The 27,317-nt window shown below is 45.1% G+C and overlaps 1 protein-coding gene across 1 annotated transcript in view; it reads left to right on the top strand.

Moving 5' to 3' along the window:
- Nucleotides 1-27,317, top strand: part of XYLT1 (xylosyltransferase 1) — a 166,589-nt gene that overhangs the window by 77,338 nt on the left and 61,934 nt on the right. The window contains exon 3 of the mRNA XM_080981824.1: nucleotides 19,358-19,889. Coding sequence (XP_080837950.1) covers nucleotides 19,358-19,889 — 532 coding nt within the window. The remainder of the gene's footprint in view (nucleotides 1-19,357; nucleotides 19,890-27,317) is intronic.

The raw sequence follows: 27,317 nt of genomic DNA, 5'->3' as shown, positions 1-27,317 counted from the left end.
GGGGGGGTTTTGCAAAAGGAATCACAGTCTCCTAAGAAGTCTCAGCACCCTTAACAGTTCCCAGGATGCTCTGGGAGAAGCCATGGTTGCTGAAAGTGGTACAGTATTACCACTTTAGAAGAGAAGAGCCCTGAAGAATCTGGCCAGGAGCCCATCTCGTCCAGCATCCTGTTCTCACAATTAAAACAAATAAACAAAAAAAACCTTGTCCAAATGAAGCCAATCAGTGGTGTATGGCAATCGCAACATTTTCATTGATGAGGATGAGCTGCTGACAGAGCTTTCGTCCGTGAGCAAATTCTACCTTCCTCCAGAGGAGCTCTCAAAAGAGCGGTGGTTGGCAGGTTCCCTTCCCTCAATTAAATCCTGTCAGCTGAGAGAACATCCTCTGGCCTCCTCTCCCCCCTCCCCCTTCCCTCAACCAATCTACCCATTTGCTTTAGTGCTGGATAAAACCAGCTGTGGACCATATGGATACATTGTAAGCTCTTTTGGATTCTCTAAAGTATGATTTAATGACCATGTGCTTGAATGAAGAGCATTACGATGGCTATTAGTTGACCTACATAATCAGGGGAAATGGGAGCCGTCAGCATTCCGCTGCCTTCACTTCAGGATTATTTAGTTAAAATGTCCATTCTCTCACACACCCCACCTCTTGCTTTCCTCTGCTCTGCTTGCTGCTTTTCAGGAGATGCAAATGCTTCTGTCTCGTAGAGCTGGAGTGAACTCATAGCAGCTCAGGCGGAAGACTTGCTCAGGCTTTGCATTGGCAAGGTTTCCAGTTTGGCTCTCAACATCTTCATATAGATATATGAGCCAAACTACATGTGACAGTATGCATGGCCTCCAGCTGAGTTTTACTCAAGAGTAGACCCACTGAAATCAACAGCCCTAAGTTGGCCATGCTTATTAATTTCAGTAGGTCTACTCTTGAGTAGGACAAGCGTTCTATGCAACCCTTGGTATACGAATGTAATTTGCATGCACGTTTCAGATTAGTTTTATATACTGCTTAATCCCAAAATAGGCTTCTAAAACAGTTTACAAGTATAAAAGCACCCACCAAGTCTTAAAAGTACAAGCAGCCACAATTAAAATTTGCAATAAAACATGGCCGTTTGAACAGCGCAGGAAGTAAAGCAATAGACTTAGGTCAAGGGAACCAAGGGAAGGCCTGTATAAAATAAGGGAATCTTCAAAAGCTGGCAGAATACCAATACAGATGTGGCCTCTCATCTTTCAGCAGTGAGTACATTCCCTAATACCAAGCGCCATCAGTGGGAAAATCCTGCCTCTCCATCACCACTAGCCAATAATCATTACGTCATGCTGAGACTAAATGGGTTCCAGGTGTTTATCTTAATACCATCATCAGGCAAAGGTGGGGAACTTGAGTCTTGTAGGAGTCTTTGTACAAACCCTGAGTTGCAAGCAGTTTCAATGTGCCCTGGAGTGTTTAGGGGCTTGTCCAAGCTGAAGTGGGATCTCTGTGAGTCCCTTCAAGTTGTGCATATTTCCTCTTTAAATATAAAAATCAAAATTTAGAAACACTTCCCTGCCTGTAAATTGGCACGTTTGAACCACTCTGTAGGGGCTACAATGTCTGCAAATTTCATCCACTTCTGTAAAAAGGGAGGATGGAAGTTTGAGCTGCTTTTGACTCCCCATAGTAGTGATGAGGAAGTAACAGAGATTGTTTTTCATGAAGCAGATTCTGAGCTGGAGCTGGAGTCAAACTGGGCAGTGCACGAGACACTCTGGGATGAGACAGGCTGTTCCTGAAGTAGGATCCAAACTGAATCTTGATCCCACTGCACACGCCTAATAAATAGCTTTAATGAGGGAGCCTGAGCAGCTTTGAGACTGTAGGGGAGTCCAGTTTTCCCTCTCCCTGCCACGGTCCTCACAACAACTGCTCCTGCATAGTTGCTTTGAGTTTCACAGGAAGCTCCCCGTTGGCACCAATGAGCTTTACACATCCATGCACCACAGATTTTCACTTAGTTAATTTAAAACAGGGTTGGTGGACCTTTTTCAACTGAGACCCACATTTCTTTCTGGGCAACATGCAAGTTGGGTGGGTGGGGCCAGGGGCATAAAGTGGGAGGGGCAATGAATTTAAAATTTCACCTTTTGTATAGGAGGCTAAGTGTCTTCTCTGTCCTCCATCCAGACAAGCAAAGGGCATTTGTTCAAGGACGCATGCCATCCAAGCAAAAGCTCTCCATGAGAATGCCAAACACGGCTGGTGACTCATGAGCAGAGGGGTGGCCTGAGGTGAATCATGAGGGGCAGCTGAAGAGGCCTGTGGGGCTGCATTTGGCTCGAGAGCAACCCTCTTACCTTAAAACATACAGCGCACCTGGACATGGGCCTAGCCAGGATTTATGTTGGGGGCCAGAACCTCAGTTAAGTATTTTTATTGATTGGGGGGTGCCCCACTGACTACACGCATGTACCTGGAGCCCTGCTTACTACAGCAAACAGGGGGGGGGGGGCATGAGCAAAAGAAAACTACCTGCAGGGAATGAGGCAGTGACAGTGTTTCCTCCTTCACCAGTAGCTTCAAAGGGATGCAGTGAATATTCGGGTTGCCACCTGGCAACCCTAATTACACACCTGATAACGTTTTCCACGCACGCCTTTTGAAGCCTAGATAATATACGCCCTGCTGTTCCAAATCTTGTTGTGTTCTCTCAGGTGTGCCTTAACCAGCGTTCTGAAACCGCTCCGGCTTCTGCTTCAGATTACATTGATCTGCATCCTGTAGCCAGCTATTAGCTTAGCCTTAACTCATTGCTGATGGCTGCGCTCTTTTGTAATGGGGAAAGGAGGGCTTAGGTGCAGTGACTGCAGCTTATCTGTGTTTTTGACAAGCACACAGAGCAGCCTGGTGTTCTCAGTTACGCCGAACCTCTGTGGTTCACCTGTTGCTCTTGGCGTGTACATCTTGGGCACTTTTTTTTTTGTTCTGCTAATCCCTATACAATGCTCAACTCATTCTCAGAGTGTGAATCCTAATTAGCCAACATGGCGTCATCCATGCACACAAGGGATGTGTCGGCAGGCTCAAGAGAACTAAGGGCTTAGGAGAGTATACTGTAAAGGCCCCCTGTTATGTACTGAAGTTCTCACCCTGGGCCAGCAGGGGGATACTGTAGATAGTTTTCACTCAGGTCCACATATGCAAATAAGGGATTGAAAGTGACGTTCAGTGATTGGATAGTTACAGAAAGTGGTTACTGTTGCGTTGTAGTGGAGCTCTATATAAGCAAGTTGGCTGAACCCTTCAGTTCAGTTCTGTTCAGGCCTGTGAATAAACAAGAGCTGTTTGAAGAATTGCTGTGTCGTCTGATATGTTCACCCGCAACTTAACACTCCCCTCTTCCCCTAGCCTGGTTTGGACTTAGGGCACATCTGCACAAGACACTATGATCCCACTTTAACAGCCACAGCTTCCTCCAAAGATTCCTGGGAACTGTAATTTGAGATAGATAGATAGATAGATAGATAGATAGATAGATAGATAGATGATAGATAGATAGATAGATAGATAGATAGATAGATATAGATAGATAGATCACTTAACTACAACTCTCAAGCGGTATATGAAGATACAATATGAGAAAATAAAAATCAGTTTAAACCATAAAATCAAACATCAATTAAAATGCCTCTCAGTATTACACCATATCAAAGCACGGGCATTACTAGTCACACTGAAAACAGTGGGAAGCCAATGGGATCTTTGTCTTATTTAATTGCCTCTAAAACAGGGACATATTCCCAACCAATGTGCCTGAACTGGGAAAAGGTCTGGTGCATTGAAGGAAGAGTAGAAAGCTTAGCAGTTTCATGCTGTTTGGATGGAAAATGTAGGAGTTAAAGGCACCAGAAGACTGTCTGGGTCTCCCTTTGAAAGCAATGGGAATCTAACGTGGATAACAAAATGAATGAACGAGTGTGGAATCGCTTGTGGAGATGAATGAAAAGCAAATGAACCAGCCTTTGAAAGTTTTAATAGTGCAACTAAATGGAATGAGTAAATGTGGGGTGGGAATCTTGCACACTGCTAGGACCACACCATACAAGGATTGTCTGTCCACTTTGAGGTCACATTTAGCATAGCTTTCCCTTATATGTCAGGTCATTATTTCTCTTTCAGTAATAAGAACAACAAATGTAAGTGATATTGGAAGTTAACGCATGCAGGAAACAAGTCGATTGAAAAAGGAGACAAGGCCCCAGTGAAAGTCACCAAGTTCCAAATTCTCGGCTGAATCTCTTAAGCACCATGAGTGCATCTGGTGTGTGTTCTTATTCCGAGTCTCTTGGGTACGGCCCATAAGGTTATTGTGAAATCATGTTTTTGAGATCATCTCGGCAACAGTGTAAAACAAATTAAAGTTGTTGGTGTTTTTTTTTCATTAGCCTTCTGTGGTTCTTGGGATTAAAAATTCAAGAATACAGAGAGGGTAGCATTTTAAAAAACCAAAAAAAACCCAAGTTGAATATCTGTTGACATGGAGAGAGAGAGGAATGACCTAGGTTTTTTTTTTCCACCTCTACACCATAATACATGTATACATTCCTCCTAGATTTCAAGCAGTGGGTTGTAGCCAAGGTTTCAAGCGACCTCCCCCAAAAAGAATAATCAGGGGACATAGGGAGGGTTCTACCAACACCCCTTGGGATGTTAAAATGTTTTTTTATACTTCTGCAAACCTTGGGGGGTCCCCTGAGCATGCTGACACCTCCCTCTTGTTTCTCACTGTCCCCTTTTGATTATGTATCTGTTGGCACTCCCCATCTGACTTTGCTATTTAGAAGGAGAGATCAAACATCAAAAGCAGTAAAAGAAATCATAAAGTGTGGGAGGGGGTGTGTTGTAATCCAATTAACCAGTATAAAACCATGAAGGTTTGACCATAAGAGCTCTTCTGGAATTAAAAAAGAAGTAGTATCCATAGCTTATCAACATATGAGAAGAGGTGAGGCTTGATGTACTTCTCTAGAGGAAAATATTTCATAGCCGTGGTGCCAACACTGAAAAGGCCTGTCCCTGCTACCCACAGACCAGACCTTTGCTAGCAATGGGTCCATTCTTAGGCCTCAGGTAAATCCATATAGATGGAGGTGATCCATGAGGTAACCTTGTCCTGTGGTGCCTAAAGATTAACAACCAGCATGTTTGACTAAGCATGGAAATGAATCAGCATGCAATGATCAGTCTGTAGGATCAATGTCAAGGTGTGCGAACTGCCTTTCTCCAGCCCTCACCTGTTGCGGTTTCCAAACTGAATGGCCTTATAACAAATCAGACAAACTAGTTTGGGCAGCAGCTATCCAGGATTTCAGGCCGGGCTTTTCCATAGCCCTAACCTGGAGATACCAGAGGTTGAACCAGGAACGAAGTGGATGCTGTATTATGGAGCTACAGACCACCTCATCCTCCAGTTTGCTGAGGAGGAGGGAGCTCTGTCTCAGAGAGACAGTGTTGTGACAGCAGAGGCCACCAGTTAATATGTATTTAATCTAGTGTGCTTCTGCTGTCCCAGTGGACCTTTTGTTTCGGCTGCCTTTGTAATGAAAAGTGACAGTTGTTTCACCTACTGGTAAAAATCTTGTATAATTGGTCCCTGGATCAGTATCTGAAGGGGGAAATTAAGATTATGCTTTCCAGTGTGTGTGTGTGTGTGTGTGTGTGTGTGTGTGTGACATAATTCTTCTCTAAATGTAAATACAAGGGAATGGGAAGCTTCCAAACAGGAGCTTTGCTTTGTTTACTTCATCTGTGTTGCCCGTAATCTGCAGGCTGTAATTAAAAGCCCCAGTACTTGGTGGTAACAGTTAAAATACTCCATGGGTGACTGATGACTGCTCTGTTGAGGTTTGTGCGATGTTTGCCAGTCAGGGATATCAAATCCAATTACCAGGTGGTCAAGATAGGAAGCACTGTAGCTCAGTGGCATGCAGAAGGTCCCAGGTTCAATACCCGGCTTCTCCACGTAGGGCTGGGAAAGACTCCCTGCCCTTTTTGTTAAACCGCTTTGAGAGGTTTTCTTACAGTCAGATGGTGTATAAACATTGTGGCAAAGCAATAAAGAAATGCTTGGAGAGTTGCTGCTGGCCAGGGTAGACAATACTAAGCTCAATGGACCAGTGGTCTGCTATCTATGTTCCTAAGACCAGTGAGCAAGGGCTTCTCAGATATGCAAATATGTGTTGCCACCAGGTTCATTGTGGGTGCCATCTTGTTTTATGTGATTGTCTGCCAGTCACAATAGAACCATGAATATTGAAGTCACCATTCTGGTTAGAAATTTAAGGATGAAGGATCAGGGGGAAGAAGAAGACACTTTTCCAAAGTGTTTTTAAAATTTTTAATATTCTATTCCCTTCTAGGTTTGATTGTGAAGCTCTTTCTCCTTTCAATTGCTTGCAGACAATTACCGCGAGATCATTTTGCTTCCTGACCCTTTGCATCAGGGCAGAAAGTCAAGCACACATGAATTAATTTCCTCACCCTTATTGGCACATTCATTACGTAAGAACGTCCAAAATTTACAGAGATGAGTAAAGATTCCTTAACAAACTCTACTGAATGTCGTCGTTCCCCCCCCCCTCCCCCCAGCCAGCCACCCACATTGTTTTGTGGATTTGCCATGCCAGCTGATTGGGCTTCTGCGGGCTCATGAAAAGGATCTTTCCATCAACTTTTGCTACAAATGGGCCAGAAACCCATTAAAATCAACATGATGGTTTTACAGCAGGAGTAGTCCCCACCAAAACTGGTTGCATTCCAACCCCCATCATCCCTGTCAGCCAGCAGGGCCAATGGTCAGGGTGATGGGAGCTGGAGGCCCACAGCGCACCATATTGACTATCCTTGTTTTATTTATTTATAAATGGCCCTTCCTCGTGTGGCAGGAACAACCAGGGTGATGTACATCAAACATAAGAACCAACAGCAATGCTCATAGCTGAAAAATGCACAGAGTTGCTAGCCCTCCTCAAAACAGATGCATTGAGATTAATGAATCTAAATTAGGCCTTTTAGATGACTTTGATGGGTCTAACCTGAAGAGGACCAGCCATGGATACAACCCGTATGCACTAAAAATAACAATAAAAATTGGATAGCAAATCATTAAAGAAGGAATAGCAAATGTATTTTTTTTTTCTAGAGCATGCAGGTGGATCTAGGCAACTAAGCAGCTGTAATGTTGGTTTTCAGCATTATGCTAAGAAGTTGACCATTCCAAGGAAAGGGGATTGTTGTGGTAGTTGTAGTTAAGGGTTAGAGCTTCCACATTCACCTTGCGATATCTTCCTCCCTCTCCGACCCTTGTTTATATCAGGGACCGCTGGTATGGCCGGATTTGTTCCAGTCTGTTTGAGAAACATTCTAATTTGATGCTAATACAAAATAATAAAGGCCAGCCAATTCAGACCTGCCTACAATAATAAGCAAGGCTGACCTCTTTCTCTCCCTCTCTTTCTTTCTTTTCAAAATCAATGGATAGCATCCTATGGCTTGTTTTCCCTCTGTGTGTGAGAGAGCTTTATTATCACAAGTGCTGATCACAGAGATTACCATGCTCAGAATTGCAATGTGCTGGGCTGCCAAAGAAGCTGATCCCTGGCTGTTTATTTCTTCCATGACAGCATTATTACACACACACACATGCACACCCTCCTCCCTTCCTCTCACCCTGCACACATTGTTAAGCATCGCTGCTTAGTTACATTGGTATTCCAGCCAACGTGCTCTTGAGCAAACATTTCTCTGCCGTCGCCGTCTTTGCAAAGCCTCTTTCGCCTATGGCACCCAGACAAGGACACGGGGAGGGAGAGGAGACTGCGGGAGGGAGGAGAAATGAGTAATAATCAGAAGTATATTAAGTGAGGCACCAAATTCTCTCTCCTCTCCTGCTCCATCCCCCTGCAGTAAGAGCTGTCTTGAAGTCACCTTATTCAAGGCAGGGAAGGGTCGCTGTTCAGGAGCAAAGCACATGCTCTGCATGCAGAACGTCCCAGGATTATTCTCCAGCATTTGCAAACCAAGCTGAGAAATTGCTGGCCTACAGCCCCCATCAGTCCCAACCAGGGATGGTGGGAGTTGTGCTATGCAAAGAACGTGAGAACAGACGAGCCTGTTGGATCAGGCCAATGGCTCATGCAGTCCAGCATCCTGTTCTCCCAGTGGCCACCCAGCTGCCCCAATGGGAAGCCCACAAGAAGATCTTGAACTCCACAGCACTCTCCCTTCCTGCAGTTTCTAGCAGCTGGCATTCAGAAGCAGTGCTGCCTCCAGCCGTGGAAGCAAAGCATAGTCACTGTGGCTAGTTGATAGCTTTACCCTCCATGAACTTGTCTAGTCATCTTTTGAAGACATCCAAGTTGGTGGCCATCACTACCTCCTGAAAGATCTGGAGGGATCACACTGGCTAGGCAGAGGGCGGGCGATAGCTGGCTAGATGATCCAACCCTCTGCCTTGGTGCAAGACAGCACCCTCTGTTTAGGGAAGGAGGTATAGCTCAGTGGTAGAGTACGTGCTCTGTATCCCACATTAATCCCTACTTGGAGAGCCACTCCTAGTCAGCATAGACAATAGCCAGCAAGGTGGACCAATGGTCTGATGGTACATAAGGCACCTTCCTAATTTCCTATCCTTTTCATAGAGCCTAAATCTCCAAATGTCTTGTATGTAGTCATGCCGGTGGTCCATCTACCCCAGCATCGTCCATTCTGGCTGGCCGCACCCAAGGTCTCAGGCAAAGACTTTTCCCAGCTCTTTCTATGTAATGACTTCTTTTTTTTACAACTGGAGAAGGCGAGGGCTGGAAATTCTGCCTGCCAAGTACATGATCTGCCGCAGAGCTGCATCCCCTCCCCTGGAGAAGAGGTGTTGAATCTTCCTTATTGACACTGGTAGCTCACATTAACATATATAGCAAAGCAGTCCTCTAAGGCAAGGATAGGGGCAATGATTGTTCAAGGACAATTTTAAAAAATAAAATAAAATAGGGACTTCTTGCTGGCAAATGAGGATAGTCAGAGTATATGGGATCTGCTAAAAAGCTTCGCAGTTGTTGCCTTATCCCTTGATCTGAGATGTCCTTGTGCATCCTGCCCTTCTGTTGACAGGGTGGGGCCTTTGAACCAAAGCAGATTGTAAGTTACAGGGACAGGAGAGGTGGCAGCATTTGCCCTGGGTGGAAGAGGGAGTGCAGAGCTACTTGTGGTGGTGTCCTTGGTCAAGGAGAGAGATGCTGGATTGCAGGATGCCTAATTATGACCATTTTCTTGCTGCTGTGTAGCTTGGCTTGTGAGCGGTGTTGGCTCCATAGTGCCATCTCCTACTTATTGCTGCAGCCACTGGCCGGTCGCTTGCCCCTGTCCCTCTGGCCCCAGCCAACACCACTGCTCAGAAATGGGGAGGGGGGTAGGGTGCCAAGGCAAATGGAATCTGCTTGCTTACATGGAGAGGACAGGTGCAGGAGGAAACAACATGGGTTAGTGATCTTGTGGTGTGGTGCCTCAGTAAGTGCCCGAGAGTGCTGTCCCCTGAGCACAAGTCCCTTGGGATATCCATGGTGGTGAGATTCCTGCCAAAATCAAGCAGCCCCAAGCATGATTCTTGCATCGCAGGGGGTTGCATAACCCTTGGGTTCCCTTCCAATGCTACAATTCTATGCTCCACTTAAGCTGCAGTGCAGACTTCTCCACCCACCACGGCCAATGGAGCCACCATCACCGCAACAGCTGCAGCCCTGCTGCAAGCAATGGCTGGGGCAGAAGGAGAGGGCAGACAGTTCCTGTGCCAGCCTAGAGTTGTCACAGCAGTGATTGTGTTGCCAGCTTGGGATCCAAGAGATCCTGAGCCAGCTTCACCTCACCCCTTGAAAGCCCCATTTTGGGGCTTTTTGCTGGCCACCACCAGCCCATGCGAAGTCCACAGAGGTCAGCAGAGGGGAACCAGCACCTCCAGTCCAGCACAAAGCAGCACATTGCTCTGCTACTCAGTGGACTGCACCCAACCAAGTTCTCAAAGTAGATCCATTGAAATGAATGTATCCAAATCAGTTGTGTCCATCAGTTTCAATGGGTGAACAGGACTGACTTTGGATGCCGCCCAATATCTTAAAATTGGGACGCAGAAACATTTAAAACAAAGCAGTGCAGTGCAGTAGCAAGTAGCTCTGATGGTCTCATCTACGCTTGGTTGGAAGGCAGTAAAAGCAAACATGCATCCCTTGACGACCTTCAGTTTAATAAACCTCTTTGCTGGCGCCTCCAAATCAGAATGCCCGTTCAGCAGCAAATTTAGCTTTCACATTAAGCTCTCCTTGAGACCTGTCACACAATTATTTTTAGGCCTGCTGCTTCTAAAACCAGAGCCGACGCGCCTGGCTCCGGACAGGCCTCTTAATGAAAAGAGACACGAGGAGAAACCTCAAAAGAATTCAGCAATATAGATCTCTCTGGCAATCCCAACTTAGGGAACAGCCCAGGGCTGACTTTAGATAAAGGCTAAATTGCTGCCTGACAGTTGCGATTGGAAGAGAAAGGCCCATGGAAAGCAGTAGCACGAGGAGGTGCGGAGTCGGGAAATGTGTCTGGAGAAACTACCGGATACAAATGCAGCTGCTCACATTAGCTTGTTAAGGGCGGAAATGGTTTAGTTTGCAAAAGACGTTGAGGGGGATGTTTGCATTAGAGAGGCATCAGAGGGGGTCTGTCTCTCGCCTTCTGTAGCGACCTGCTTAGTTACTCTTTTTATTTTATGGATTGCCTTTGTATCCCACCTTTTTCTCCAGTGAGCATACATGGTTCTCTCTCTCCTCATATAATCCCCACAACAACCCTGTGAGGTAGATTAGGCTGAGAGTGAAGTGACTGGCCCTCAAGGTCACCTGGTGAGCTGCATGGTTGAGTGGCGATTTGAACCTTGGTCTCCCCAGTTCCACGCTAATTACTGGTGGACCATGTTTTGACTAAATCTGGGGTGGGGGCTGTCAGAGATCATGGGTTCCCATAAGGGCCTTCCTCATATTAAGAACGAAAGAATCTAAAGTTCTGTTTTTAAATGAACCTTGGGAACTTGTGGCCCTCCAGTGATGGACACTAACTTGGATGGCTTTGAAAGAGGATGAGACAAGTTCATGGGGGATAAGGCTATCAGTGGCTAGCAGCCACAATGACTATGGTCTGCCTCCCTGGCTGGAGGCAGCGATGCTTCTGAATACCAGAGGCGAGAGTGCTCTTGTGCTCAGATCCTTCTTCAATGTCCCCCCCAGACATTTGGCTGGTCACTGTGAGAACAGGTTGCAGGCTCTTCTTGTGTTCTAATGGAGTACGAGAGGAGCAGGTCCTTGTCTTTATCAATCTCTGGGGCTTAAGTAGATCCATCCATAATTTTGCATGTGATGAAACCATGCAGTTTCTTCACCATGCAGACCACGCGTTGTAGCTCAACCCACCTGGACAGCTTTGTTAGAAGCGTCATTTGTGGGATGCGTGGGGTGATGGGTATGGACCACTGTTCATGGCAGTAATGGGGGAACCCGTTGTCTTCTAGAACTTGCTAGACTACAACCCTCATTAACCCTGACCATTGGCTATGCTGGTGGAGGATGATGGGAGTTGGAGTCCATCCACATCAGGAGAGCCACAAGTTCCCCAGCCCTGCTGTTGGGTTAGAGGCAAAGCATCTCAAGATACCAGTTGATGGGAGGCAAGCATTCATATGGTTGGCCACTGTGGAAAACTGTGCTGGGCTCAAGGGACCATTGATGTGCTCAGACATGGGTGATGTCAAGAAGGGAGGGAATTTGCACCTGTCTTTGCCAACCTGACTGGGTCTCACAGAAGCTGCAGTCCAAAATACCTGGAGGGCACCAAGTTGGGGAAGGCTGGACTAGAGGAAGACTGAACTTTTAAGAGTTGCAAAGAGTGAGGCAGTTTAATGGATGCCCCTAGCACACTGAATCAATTTTTGACTTTGGAATGAAATGTACTGAAAGGAGCTCTATCGATCTGTGTTGAATTAGATGTAATGAACTGGCTGGGTTTAATGAACTAGATTTACTGAATTTATTGAAATTAACATTGGTTGTACACCAGGATGTTAAAAAGTGTTGGAAGTCTTGCAGTTGCTATTAGAAAACTGAATTAAAATTGAGCTCGGAATGAAATGAATTAAAAGAGCCATATGGATTTATATTGAATCAGAATTGGACAATAAATAAAATGTAGTGAGTTTATTGGAACTAGAAATTGAACTGATTAGCTGCAGTGATTCAGACTAAGGTTGTATTCCTGTGCACACTTTCCTTCGGAGTAAGTCCCTTTGAACACAGTCAGATTTACTTCTGAGTAAGCATGCATGGGATTGCACTGAAATGCTACAATCCTATTCCCAGTTTCCTGGGAATTCCCAGTATCCATGCAACTCAAACTTACTTTCTAAGTAGACATGCATCGGATTGTACTGTTAATTAATGTATTGGAACTAGGGAAATGACCCTATAGGATAGGATTAATGGGCTGAATATATTCATTTGGGAAGTAATTGTACATATATAACTAGTAATACATTTAGAGGCTATAAGCTGCCTTTGCTTATTTTAGAACACTGGGGGAAATAATGGCCTATTATAGTTGATGGATAAGCTGACAAGAGAAAAAGAGAGATGAGTATCTCGTAAAAATAAAAGCTTTAAAACATAAATCTTAACTGTTTCTTAGAAATCATAAACTGCAAGAGGGAAATAAAAAATATGTATATAACACTCCAATGTGTTAGAAAATATTACTTATTTATCAGGATTTACGTACTGCTTGGTTGCAATAGAACCTCAAAAAGAAAGAAAACAATAAAATTATCAGGTAAAAACAACTACTACTTAAAATGTTCAAAAATGCACAGTGGTCTGAATTCGCAGCTGGCAGGAGCAAGGGCGCTGTGGACAGGGCTAGCCAGTGTCTCTCTGCCCCTCTCGCCTCGCATTCTCAGTCCACACCTGAGCAAGACTGGTGAGATGCGGAGCGTTCTGCTGTCCATCAGTTTTTTTCAACGTTTGAGGGTCAGCTGACATGTCTGCAGGTGGGGAGAGTTGCCGTTGTGGTTGGATTCTGATTGTGGGCTTCCCATGGGCATCTGGTTGGCCGAGGGGAGAAAAGAATGCTGGACTAGAAAGCCCTTTTGCCTGATCCTGCAGGACCCAGTTTCTGCAAGTCATAAGCAGGTAGGGTGCTGTTGTCTACAGGTCCTTCTTCTGGGCTCTCCATGGGCACCTGATTGATCACCTTGAGAACAGGATGCTGGGCTGCCTGTGGACCACTGGCTTGATCCTGCAGTTCTTGGTGTTATGTTTCCCCCCCCCCTTATAGTTAATACAGTTTTTCTCTGCAGAAGAAATAACACAAGAGTCTGATTGCAATCCTCAGTTAATGTCTGAAGCCTCTGAATTTCCAGAAACCAACAATTGTTAAAGTGCAATTTAATTTTTTAAAAAAATTAAAAGAGGAAAGCATATGGAAAGAGCAAACTGCATTAACATCTGTTCTTTCTCCCATCTGCTGTCTTTGGCTTTGCTCTTGCCCAGATCTGTCCAACTGGCTAGATTTCCAAGGAGGCTCATTGCTTATGAGCTATTTCTTCCAATAAAGTTCATTATTTTTTCTTCATCATGACTGAAATGGAGAAAACATCTCTCTCAAATGCGGAACAGCTTTTTGAGAGAGGTTTGTTGTTGTTTTTCCCCCTTAATGAAAAGAGCTGGATGTTGAGAGAACAGGTGGAATATAAAATGGATCTGGCTGGGTTGTGGGTTGTTGTTTTTTAAAATGTCATGCTATCCAAAACAATTGTGAGATCACCTGGATCTGTTATCTTTTGTTTATCTCAGAGTCTGTCTCCCATTTCAAGCCTTGCGCCACCTTTCTGAAATTCAAGGTATCTGCCACATAACAAAGAATAATATTTAAAACCAGTTGGCTATTACAGTTTCTTTCTTTTAAAAAGGGAGCCAGGAAGGTCATGCTAGGCAACAAGCCTATAAGTTTATATGCATTTTTCACTGATTGTTGTAAGTATCGTGGGGGAACCTCTCCTGGTAATCTGTTCCTTTATATCAGGGCCACAGCACAAAAGGCCCTGCTCCCGATCTGACCAGTTCAACACTGAAAGGGATGGTCTAGGAGAGATGTGGGCAGGGCAGTGGAGGAAACCAATGTATGCTTAAGCTGCAAGGGTTTGATGTACATTCGCTTTCCTTATGTCTTTTGCCAACCGGCTTAGCCCAACTGAAACTGTAGCCAAAAGTGTGTGTTAGGTTCCACTATAACAAGGTCAGGGAGGTCTGTGCCCTCCAAGTGTTGCTGGACTACATCTCCCCTCATCCCTTGCATCTATCATCCACTACCCAGGCAAGGCAGAGGCATTATCAGTGTTATGTAGTGTAGTTTCACCCTGGGCCAACAGGGGGATACTGTATATAGTTTTCACTCAGGTCTGTAGATAGTTTTCACTCAGGTCCGCGTCTGTTATTTTAGGCGGGAACTCTGGCTGTCAACATTGTAACCACAACAGCCCAGAGTTCCCGCCTAAAATAACAGACGCGGACCTGAGTGAAAACTATCTACAGACCTGAGTGAAAACTATATACAGTATCCCCCTGTTGGCCCAGGGTGAAACTACACTACATAACAATCAGAGAGCCAGGACACATACCAGCCGGTCAAAAACACTTGGAAGAGGGTGCAAAATAAGCAAGAAGAACCTCACTGGATCAGGCCATTGGCTGTTCTAGTCCAGCATCCCGTTCTCACAGTGGCCAACCAGTGGCTGTAGGAAACCCTCCAGCAGGACCCGAGTGTAAGAAGAATAAAAAGAAAAGTTTGGATTTGATATCCCGCTTTATCATTACCCGAAGGAGTCTCAAAGCGGCTAACAATCTCCTTTCCCTTCCTCCCCCACAACAAACACTCTGTGAGGTGAGTGGGGCTGAGAGATTTCAGAGAAGTGTGACTAGCCCAAGGTCACCCAGCAGCTGCATGTGGAGGAGCGGGGAATCGAACCCGGTTCACCAGATTACAAGTCCACCACGGGATATCAAATCCAAATCCTCTTCTAGTATTATGAGAGAGAGAGAGAGGGAGGGAGGGAGGGGAAAAACTTTACTCTGTCCACTCTCTCCATGCCACACATAATTTAAAAAACTTCTGACACCTTGACTCGCCTTTCCTCTAAACTAAAAAGTCCCAAACACTGCAACCTTTCCCTATAAGGCAGACACTCCATCCCCTTCAGTGCCAGATTTACGTACAGTGGTACCTCTGGTTGCGAACGGGATCCATTCCGGAGCCCCGTTCACAACATGGGCAGAACACAACCCGCGTCTGTGCCTGCGTGAGTTGCGATTTGCCGATTCTGCTCATGCGCATGACGTCATTTTGCACGTCTGCGCAAGCGGCGAAACCCGGAAGTAACCCTTTCCAGTACTTCCGGGTCGCTGCAGGACGTATCCTGAAAGAACGTAACATGAAGCAGACGTAACAAGAGGTATGACTGTATAAGCTAAACAAGCTATAGCTTAGGGCCCCACACTCTTGGGGGGGGGGGGCAAAAAAATAAAGGAAAAAAACCCTTGATGTATATTTCTAAAATATAAGATAAAAAACTAATAAAATAAAACCTACGTACAGCAACATTGTTTTGTGTTGTGTAGGCTCCGGTGATGTAAGCAATTGGCCCTGCCTGCTAGCCTGCTCCCTAAAATATCACTGGTTTGCTCATTTCTATATATAGGGTGCCTACATTCTGCATGGATGGGTTGCAGGGCAACATGTGCAAATGGCTTTAGATACCTATTAGGTCCATAAATGACCATATAACATATATTCAACACAAAAAACAGCGACAATTTGTTGTTGACAAAGGACAGCTGGACATATAAAGGGCCCCATTACCTTCAGTAGCTTAGGGCCTCATCAAACCTAAATCTGGCCCTGATTCCCTTGATCATTCTGGTTGTGCTTACCTGAACCTCTTCCAACTCTACCGTATGCTTTTTTGAGGTGAGGCAACCAGAACATAGTATTCCGAAAGCGCTTGCACCACAGACCCAGTGACGCGTGTTGCCTGGAAGACAAGGAAGTGCCTGAGGATGGGGGTGGCCTGGGGGGGGGTTAGTCCTGAGCACTGTATTTGCCCCCCCCCAAGCATGAGGCTTCCCACCCCTCCTGCAAAGCCTAATGCACGTTGACCCTAACAGTAACGATAAGAAAAAGTCTCAGCCTGTTTATGTTGTCGAATTTTATCCCTCTTCTTCTTGAAGGAGCTTGGGGTAGTTATAGAGAGCAGAGGGTTATGGGGGGATTTGGGGAGGGGGGCAATGTTGAGCTGAGAAATGGAACTGGGCCAAATGCCAGCTCTTGACCTTCACGGCTCAGCTTAGCCATGTTAACACATCAGCCACCTGCTTGCAGCGTTTCCGCCCCACAAATGGCATGGGAAACAGGCCTTCAGCATAAGGCAAACATCTGTTTGGAGGAGCAGAGGCTTTTAAACATCTCCAGGTTTTGTTTTTTGTTTTTAATATTTTTTTTAAGTTCACCTTCTTTCCCATTTTTTTTCACTCGTGCTTTTTAAATCGAGCGGTTTCACTCAGCTCAGTGAAGTGTGTTAGGAACATCTGCTTTTGGAGTAACCGGGAACAGTTTAGAGAAAGCAACTGATAGCAGGCGATGAGCAGATGCTGATTCTTGAGAGCTGGGAGCCGAGAGGGAAATTAATAAGAGTCTTTCAACGGGGCTTAACCATGGAGTGCTCTCAGTCCACTTTTTATTGGCCTGGGAAACAGCCAGGTTGGAGCTCAACAGGGCACAGCCAAGGCACGTGTATACTAGTCTCCTAAGTTCTATTAGTTTTTATCTTCATTGTTAATGGTGATGGTTTTTAATTGGTTTGTGGGTTTCGGCCACGTTTGATCTATGGTTTTGTTTGTACTGCTTGGAAAGCATGCGCATGTCTCTAAATTTTCTAAATCAATAAATGAAATATGGTAGGCAGGGAATGAATGGTCCCAGTGGGAACAAAGGCACCAATAAGAGCGTTGTGTTTTTTTCAAAGGCTGATCACAAGAGTGGAAGGGAGGATTTTCATTGAGATCACAACTTAGGGAGCATCCTGCGGTTCCGATAAAAATCGCCACCTTGCACCAACCGTTACATTTTCTGAAAACCTGATGTTCTTTTTTGGGGGATAAGGCTATCAATGTCCACTAGCCGAAATGGCTTTGTTTGACCTCCACTGTCAGAGGAAGTAAGCCTCTGAATGTCAGTTGTCGGAAACCAGTGGAGGGGAGAGTGCTCTTGCGCTCAGATTCTGCTTGCGGACTTACCAAGAGACATCTGGTTGGCCACTGTGAGAACAGGATCATAGAATCATAAGAGTTGGAAGGGACCCGGAGGATCATCTAGTCCAATCCTCTGCAACAAAAGAATATGCAGCTGTCCCATATGGGAATTGAACCTGCAACCTTGGCATTATGAGTGCCACACTCTAACCAACTGAGCTATCAGAGACTTAGGATGCTGGACTAGATGGGCCTGTGGCCTAATCCAGCAGGGCTCTTCCTACTTTCTTGGAAGCTATTTTTATCCACTTGTCTAGAAATGTTCCCACTGGCCAATGTGGCTGCTCTCCAGATACAACTGGACTCCCAACTCCCATCTTCTCCCATGGTCAAGGACGATGGGTGTGGAAGTCCAGCAACAACTAGAGGATGCCTTATTGGCTACCCCTGCACTAAATCATTCAAGTTTTGCCCTTCTGTTTTCATACATGCAGGTGTGTTTTTTTGAGCAACATACATATAATTTCTGTATATGTTATCTGTACCGAACCCATGTCATCACCGAAAAGAAATCAGGCTGAGGACATTGGCAAGGCATCGTAAAACACTACTGTGTTTCTGCCTTTCCTTTCCAAAACATATGAACAACTGTGCATGCACAGCGACTAATATTAATATTAATTGTATCATTACCAAATAGATTCTGTGGTTCTCGTCCGCGGGGGGCTGGGGGGGGGATCCCAGCCCCCACAAAAGGCAAGAACATCCCAATAATCACATTAAAATGAAAGAAGCTGCCATGTTCAATTAGCATAAGTAACCCCAATTTGTAGCAATTGCTTGAGGATAAAGAAAACAGGACAACAAATCATGCAAATGAATAATACTTAGTCTGTCACAGCAGTGGGAGCGACAGTTCAGTAGAGAAGTTCTGGGTATAATGTTAATAAGCTTTACATTTTTTACATTTGTCTTGCTCTGCTTGAATTATGTTTTCTTTTCAAAGCGATAATGACCCAAAACTACCAAGAGCAAAGAGTTTGAATGTAGGGCGGCAAACATGCAGAATGCTTCCTCTGAATTCGGCTGTGCTGAATGGCTCCATGCCCCAGAGCGGAATTCGTTTTACTTATTATTTATATTGATCATTCTAGGCTGCATTTTGACCCAAAGGGAGCCAAAGCAGCTCTCAATGTAAAATCCCCCCTCACCCACAAAAAAAAACATCCTAGTTATAAAGCATCACAACAAAAACACATTTTAAAATAATGTAGCGAACAGCACAGTGGAACGGAACCATAAAATGGATGGATTCGAAGCCATCTCTCCAAATGGAAGACCAGACAGCAGTGGGAGCTAGTGCCCATTGGGCAGAAGGCAGGGAGACCAACAGTAGGGGGAGCCAGAGCTAATGGGAGGCAGAACCACCACCTGACTGGTTGTAAGGAAGGAAGGCAGAAGTTGGTAGGGACCAGCCTCCCAATGCCAGTAAGGCAAGAATGGGTAACCCATAACCCTGTCAGGGCTAACTAATTCTAATTTGGTCCTAATCCTCTTCCCTTCTGTGTTCTACACAGTTCTAACTTCTATGCAGCTTTATATTTCAACAGGAACTTTAAAGAGTTTATATAGCGCAAGAAAATCCATTTTTAAAAGAGATTTTTTAAAAAGAACAGAATGGAAGAGACAGAAGAGAAATGATTCAGTTCCATATTCCAGGGGTGGCTAGCATGGTGCTCTCCAGATGTTCCTCAATACATTGCTACATGTCCCAGCACCCTTCACAAACAATGATTCGTGTTCCCATGATTCTTTGGAAGGAGATATTGTGCTTTAAATGTGCACTGAATATGCTTTCAAGGTCTGGTGCAGATGTGAAGATGGGCCAACTGTCTGATTCAGTGTCAGGCACCTTGCAGATCCACACAGGCCAGTGACCATCCCGAATTATCAGAGCAATAACCGTTTTCCCCCTTTGCTTCTGCAGGACGGCTACTTTTCCCACCGGCCGAAGGAGAAAATGCGGACAGACAGCAACAACGAGAACTCCGTCCCCAAGGACTTGGAAAATATAGACAATAGCAACTTTGCTCCCAGGACACAGAAGCAGAAGCACCAGGTGGAGCTGGTGAAAAAGCCCCTGAGCAAGCAGAAGGAGCGTTTGCGGAGGAAGCTGGAGCAGGAGGAGAAGGTGAAAGAGAACTCGCTCCTGGGGAAAAGCTCCAATGAGGTGCTGCAGTACGGCCACCCGGCCCCAAAGACCAGCATCAATGGCAGCCAGTTGAAAGACATCCACAGGTCCCAGGCCAGGCAGCACCATCTGAAGAAGAATGGGAACAGCTCTCCCGAGCTCGCCTACGAGCAGCCCCCCAAATGCGAAATCTCAGGCAAGGAGGCCATCTCCGCGCTCTCCCGAGCCAAATCCAAGCAGTGTCGGCAGGAGATTGCTGAGATGTACTGTCAGCACAAGCAGGGGAAGCTGATGCCAGAGCAAGTGACTCGTTTCTGCCCTCTGGAAGGTAAGTTGGCCCATGAGGAAAGGAGAGATGTGGCTGCCATTCCCGATTTTCAAGTAACATAATACAGGGAGCCCTAAAAATGTGCTCTCGAGTTTCAAGTGTGGGGAGGGAGTTTCGCGACTTAGGGACCGCCACAGAGAATGCCCTCTCCCCAGCCACCACCACCTGAGCTTCAAGAGAGCATCCTCCACGGATCTTAGCCCCCGAGAGGGTCTGTAGGGAAGGAGGTGGTATTTGGGGCTCCCACCATTTAGGGCTTTGAATGCTAATGATAGTGCATGCTAACACACTGCTCACTCTACTGCTTGGCTGCCTTCTTCATCAGCTCTACTTGCCTGCTTCAAGATGGACACTGTCGATCTTGCTTGCTAGTAATCTGGGGGCAGAATTGCTGGATTCAGTCACATTTCCACCAATCCTCTCTGCTCACGGAAATCAAACACATAGGCAGGTGGTTAGACTGGAAAAAGGTTGAGGAGAGCTCTGCTAGATCAGCCCATCAGACCTAGCATCCTTTTCTGACATTGGCCAACAAGCAACTGGTCTTCAGAAGCACAGGGCCTCTGTGGGTAGCAAATAGCCACGGCCAGCCTTATCCTCAGGACAGACAAAAAAAGGTACTTCACACAGTGCATAGTTAAACTGTGGGACTTGTTGTCACTGGAGGCTGCCATGTTGGATGGCTTTAAAACAGGTGGAGAAATTGGTGGAGGTGAAGATTACTGGCGGCTGCTAGCCCTGATGGCTGTGTTCTGCCTCCATCTTCAGAGGCAGTAATGCTTCTGAGTACCAGTTGTTGAAAACACAGGAGATAAGAAGGCTCTTGCACTGGGGGTCCTGCTTCTGGGCTTCCCACAGACATCTGGTTGGCCACCTTGAAAACAAGATGCTGGACTAGAAGGGCCATTGGCCTGATGCAGCGTCTTCTTGAACTGTTCTTACATTATAATAAAGGTATAGGTACCCCTGACCATTAGGTCCAGTCGCGGACAACTCTGGGGTTGCGCGCTCATCTCGCTCTATAGGCCGAGGGAGCCGGCGTTTGTCCGCAGACAGCTTCCGGGTCATGTGTCCAGCATGACTAAGCTGCTTCTGGCGAACCAGAGCAGCGCACGGAAATACATTCTGATACCTCCATAAATATCTCTCGTTTGCCATTGGTTGGTGGCCATTACCTCATCCTGAGGAAGGAAACGCCATATGTCAAACTACACACTGTGTGAAATGGTATTTCCTCCTTCTGTTCCTTCTCCTCAGACATAGAGTTTTGGAGCGAGTTTTGATCAGTGCATATGCCCACCTGCATTCTGTTGTCCCTGAAGAGACTGTCAATCAAATCCCAAACAATGTCTATTTTTTAAATTAAAAAAACAGCAGTTCCATAATTTTCGGCACGACATCTGTATTCTGAGCTATGAAACGTTTACACTACAGTATTAAATTCCTTGTTGAAGCAGCTGATTGATTAAAGAACAGCGGCTTCTGGAACTCAGAAGTTCACATATAAATTACTTTCTGGTGTAAAACCAATGACGCTCTCTCAAGTTTTGCATACCTGAAATTGCTGGTTGTTGTTTTTTAAGCCTATTTTCTTTTAATTACCCAGAAGGGAAAAATAGATTGCTCTGTATTTTTTCAATTAAATGGAATGAAATGCAAATGGAGAACATATTCTGTTACTCAATATACACTTTCAACATAGCTGGAAGTTCAGGCTTCAAGCAACCATTAGTTCAGCATTTTGAACACCCGTCCTAAAGCAGTTATTGCTGGGATCTTGAAAATGCACAATTACGATTCTTAATAACCTCTAAAGGGATATGACTGTCATTTAAAGGTCCCTGTGCAGCAGGCCTGCTTGTTGGTTAATAACATGTTTCTGCTGCCCAGAAAAGGAAAAAAGTGGGTAGCCCATTTTGAGCTTGCTTCACTAACATTTTGAACAACATGGAAATAAGGGACAAGATAAGGCAGGGCAGGGCTGCGTTTTGCTGCCCAATCCCTGGCATATGCAAACTCTCCCCTTGACACCCACTGGGACATCAATCTGGGTTTCAAATTCTGGAGACACTTGCAGATGTTTATGCTGCGCTCACAGATACCAGGAAAGACATATGCAAAATCAGGGGTGAGACTACTTGATTTAGGCCACATTCACACCATACATTTAAAGCACTATGATACCATTTTTATTTTTATTATTATTATTATTATTATTATTATTATTATTACTAGCTTCCAGCAGAGATACTACAGTGGTACCTCAGGTTACATACGCTTCAGGTTACAGACTCTGCTAACCCAGAAATAGTACCTCGGGTTAAGAACTTTGCTTCAGGATGAGAACAGAAATCGTGCTCCGGCAGCGCAGCAGCAGCAGGAAGCCCCATTAGCTAAAGTGGTGCTTCAGGTTAAGAACAGTTTCAGGTCAAGAACGGACCTCTGGAACGAATTAATTACTTAACCCGAGGTACCACTGTACTACTACTACTACTACTACTAATAATAATAATAATAATACCAAACATTAAAAGCTTCCTGAAACTAGGATAACATTAAAAGCTTCCCCAGACTATGATACCACTTTAAACAGTCATAGTATCCCACTCAAGACTTCTGGGAGCTGTAGTTTGTTAAGAGTGCTGAGTTGTTAGGAAACCTTCTGTTCTGCTCTCAGAACTACAATTCCCAGAGTTCCCTGTGGAGAGGGCTTGATTGTTAAGCCACTCGGAGAATCATAACTCTGTGAGGGGAATAGGAGCCCCCTAAGGACTCTCAGCACCCTTGGTGCCCAGTAAACAACAGCCTTGTTGTGAAGAGCGAGGGAGACAGAATTGTCACTATCATTGGAATAATGTTGCTTTTTACCTGATTGCCACGAATGAGTCTTGGGTTTGGATGAAAGGGAGTTAATGGGCCAGAATGACTGTCTGATGTCCCTTAGTGGTCAGTGAGCAATTTGTGCCAGCCACATCCTTTGTTTGGAAAAATTGCAGGTAATTGAGCCAAGATGAGTGATGGATGCCTCTTTAAGGGCACTAATTGTTAGAGGGTGATTTCCCAGTCCCACATCTTCCCTGGAATGTGGAAAGCTATTTGGGGAAAGTGGAACACCTTCCCCATCACCCACTCCTAGCTAAAGGTTTGGGGTTGATGTGTGAAGTTTGTGTATGAGAGAAGCTGCGCTTAAAATTTGGGAAAATAAAAAAAATCCTTCCAGTAGCACCTTTAAGACCAACTAAGTTAGTTCTTGGTATGAGCTTTCGTGTGCAAGCACACTTCTTCAGATAACAGTGTGCAAGCACACTTCTTCAGATAACAGATAAAGTGTGCTTGCACATGAAAGCTCATACCAAGAACTAACTTAGTTGGTCTTAAAGGTGCTACTGGAAGGATTTTTTTTATTTTGACTATGGCAGACCAACACGGCTACCTATCTGTAACTTAAAATTTGGGAGACAGACATAGAAAGAGAGAAATGAGCTGTGTCCCTGGAAGGCTGGAAATATCTTGGGGCAGCTCTCTCTGGGGATCTGGTGTGGGGCAGTGGGTCAGTGGGTCTGCTGATTTGATAAGAGTGCTTAAGCGATTAGCCTCTGTCGTTGCTGGAAGTGCAAAATCTATTGCCCTCCAATTTGCTAGACTCCAGCTCCCATCAACCCCATTCAGCATAGCCAATGTTAAGGGATGATAGGAGCTGCAGTCCCATAACATCTGGAGAGATGCAGTTCCCTACCCCTGGCCTATGCCCAGCTTGCATATTTGAAAGTAATCGCTCTAAGTCTGCAATGAGCTCCTTGGTAGTGCTGGTGGACTCTCCTTGCTTGGAAGTTTCTAAACCAGCCTTTCTCAACCTGTGGGTCCCCAGATATTGTTGAACTACAACTCCCATCACCCCTAGCTAGCAAGGCCAGAGCTGAGGGATGATGGGAGTTGTAGTCCAACAATATCTGGGGACCCACAGGTTGAGAACCGCTGTTCTAAACCAAGATTGGGTGGCCATCTGTGAGAGATTCTTTAGCTGTGATTCCTGCTCTTGGAGTCCTTTCCAACTCTACAATTCTGTGATTCTGTTATTCTATGATCTCTCCTCTCCAAGGAAGCCAGCCCTTGCAAAGCATTGCCCTGGAACTTTTTGCTACTTTGGGGTCCCCAACACATTTTGAAATCTGTTGTGAGGACCACAAAATACCCATTTCACAGAAGGAAAGCACCCCCCCCAAAAAAAAACCCCAGACAAAACATCTGCACAGACCTTAAAACGAATTAAACATATATATATATAAGGAGGCAGTACCCTATAAAAAAACAGGCACTTACCCCACCCTAAAGCCATAAAAAAAAAAAAATTAGAGGGACAGGGGGTCTTGAGATGCACCAGCCTGAATGTTTGCAGGTGTCATAGCACCCATGGGTGCCACACTGGGGGGGGATCAGGGTGTAGCGTACAACAAATGCAGACAGGAGCCTGGCCGCTTCCTTTTTATTTCCAGGATGCGCTATGCTTGTGTCAGCATCACTTCCCATTGGCCACAGGAATCGACTCCTGCCAATTTCCATTTTGTCCCCATCTCTGGGGATAATTGATAGTCCGGAGAACCAGCCGGGGTGTAATATTTAATATTAATGCCTGCTCTCATGCTGGTTGTGAATTAGCTTTGCTAGACTCAATCATATGTCCTCAGCAGGCACATGTGTAATTAAAAAGGAGCGCACATCGGGTTCACAGTTGCACTGAGATCTGCCTGCTGTAAAAGGGCCGTATGTTCCTTTGGGTTTGCATACTGGAGGAATGTAATTATGGTATTGCTAAATACTTCTAGGGTTCTGGTAGATTCTCCTCCACCAAAAAAATATATATTATTTTTTAGAATAACACTCACCTTACCTGGAGCAATGCTATTTCCAAAATAGAAGGGTGGGTTGTTTTTTAGCGCAGGATTTCTTGCTGTGCTTTCCTAATGAATAAAAGCAATGGACACACAAAGGGAAGCTGGATCAGTTTTTGCACACACCAAAAAATGGATGGGGTAGGAGTAATGTTCACAAAAAAACTGACTTTCCACACTTTTCTTTCATTTCCCTCTATCCCACACTTGTTGTTGTTATTTAGTCGTTTAGTCGTGTCCGACTCTTCGTGACTCCATGGACCAGAGCACGCCAGGCACTCCTGTCTTCCACTGCCTCCCGCAGTTTGGTCAAACTCATGCTGGTAGCTTCGAGAACACTATCCAACCATCTCGTCCTCTGTCATCCCCTTCTCCTTGTGCCCTCCATCTTTCCCAACATCAGGGTCTTTTCCAGGGAGTCTTCTCTTCTCATGAGGTGGCCAAAGTATTGGAGCCTCAGCTTCAGGATCTGTCCTTCCAGTGAGCACTCAGGGCTGATTTCCTTAAGAATGGAGAGGTTTGATCTTCTTGCAGTCCATGGGACTCTCAAGAGTCTCCTCCAGCACCATAATTCAAATAATTCATAACCCCACACTTAGAAACATAAAATTTTTGAGTGGAAAGGGACCTGAGAGTCATCTAGTCCAAATGTAGGAATCTCAACTAAAGAATCCCTGACATGTGGCCATCCAACCTCTGTTCAAATTTGAAAGGAGAAGAAAAGAGGTGAACCTGGGAGAAAGCTATATTTGGCAGGGAAGAATCAGAGAGAACTGGGTTGTTTGAAAGGAAGGGAAAGGCGAGGATGGGAGAGGGGCCCCTGCTTCACTTCAGATCAACAAGCACCAGCTTGAAAGGCAGGAAAGCCTGGTTTAAAAATATGTCTTGTTAATGAATGGTTAGGAGATACAGAGCAAATCACATTGAAGCATGGTATTTGAGATGTGGTTTCCTTTGGGCCTTAATTGGATTAGTGGGATCATATTAAAGATATAGCGACTATGCGATGTTTAGAGGATTATTCAGCCCCTTTCTCTTTTTCATTTTTTGTATCATCTAATCCTGTTGATTGGGAGCTGCTTTAGAGTTAACTGCAACCAGGCAAGCAAGACCCAAGTTTCGGTCTTCCATCTGTTCCCAAGTGCCTCTTGCCTTACCGCAATGTAATTTCACAGAAATGGAAACAAGCATGGTGGCTTTTCCAGAAGATGCCCACACTATAGCTAAGCCCCACTTTCGCTTAGTGCTACACCGAGTACTCCAGATTGCACACGTCAACCCTGATGGTTTCCCAGTCATTTAAACTTTAGGAAACACTTCTTAATTATCAGAGCATTTCCAGGAATGCGGTAAGCTCCTAGAGATATCAAGAATCCTCTGTCCCTGAAAGGCTTTTTTCTTTCTTTCTTTTTTTAAGGCTTTCAGGGATGTGTTTAGATATTAGAGACACTTGCCAAGGTTAGGGCAGGAGTGGTCAAAGAACGTGGTTAGAGTGGGCCAAATTAGGCAGAACATATGAGAGTATGAGATGCCCGTATGGATGGGTAGATCTCAGTTTTGGTTTCTCTCTCAATTATTCATGTTTCCGGTCTTAAAGTTCACTTCCCCACATTTCCACATCAGTTTGCAACTTTTCCCTCCCTAAGTCCTCATGAAAATTGATCGGCGTTTTAGTGGGAATTTCTCCTAAAATACAAAAAAAATATTATATGGCGTTGTGCCTGATGTCCTCAATTTTTGCAAAGCAATTTTCCGTAATAGAATTAATTTGCAAATAGATTCATTTTTACAGACACTGTCCCCCTGGCATATGTGTTTTCGTACCCTTTACTTGGTGGAAGAGGGGCATTACAAAATTCAGAGAGAAGTGTGAATTTGAAGAGATGGCTGTGTTTTGCTTCTTGTATTGTTTTGGGAAATGCAGATTAGGTAGAATTACCTTTAAATGCAATCTGAATTGAACTTCTCCCCCGCCCCCAGTCCCTGGAGAACCAGCCAGTGTAGACAAAACGGATGGACAAATAGTCTGATATGGTATGAGGCAAGTTTCTGTCTTCTTTAAGAAGGAAAGGCTCCTTCAAAATTTCCTCCCCGTTAGTGAGAATGTCTTGGGGAGAGGATTTTTCAATGGAGTTGGGGCAAACCTTTTGGTTCCTGCCCACCTTCTTAGCAACAGACTATTGTTACACCCCCACCTTGGCAACAGGCTTTTGTCCTGAGTCAGTACAGGGTTAACATACGTGGAATATATTTTTATCATAAACTTTTAGCTACAGGGATTTGATGTAAGGTGGTGAAGACAGAAAGGCTCTATTTTGTTATGTGTGTGCTATTGTAACTCAGCACACACACGCACCCCCTATGAGTAATCTCCCAAAGCCTGCCAAACAGAACCAGTGTTAATTGCTTATGCTAGAATCTATTTGCTGTTGGAAATGTCACACCATAAATTATGTTTCATTTCTCCATCTGACAAGCAATGTACCCGAAATAAATTGGTCCCGTTTCCACTCTTCTCCCTCCGCTCTGATGTCAAATT

This window comes from Podarcis pityusensis (genome assembly GCF_964106645.2).
Source record: "Podarcis pityusensis genome assembly, chromosome: 14".
Lineage (NCBI taxonomy): Eukaryota > Metazoa > Chordata > Lepidosauria > Squamata > Lacertidae > Podarcis > Podarcis pityusensis.
Note: the sequence above shows the minus strand (reverse complement) of the source record. Positions and strands in the feature narration are given on the sequence as shown.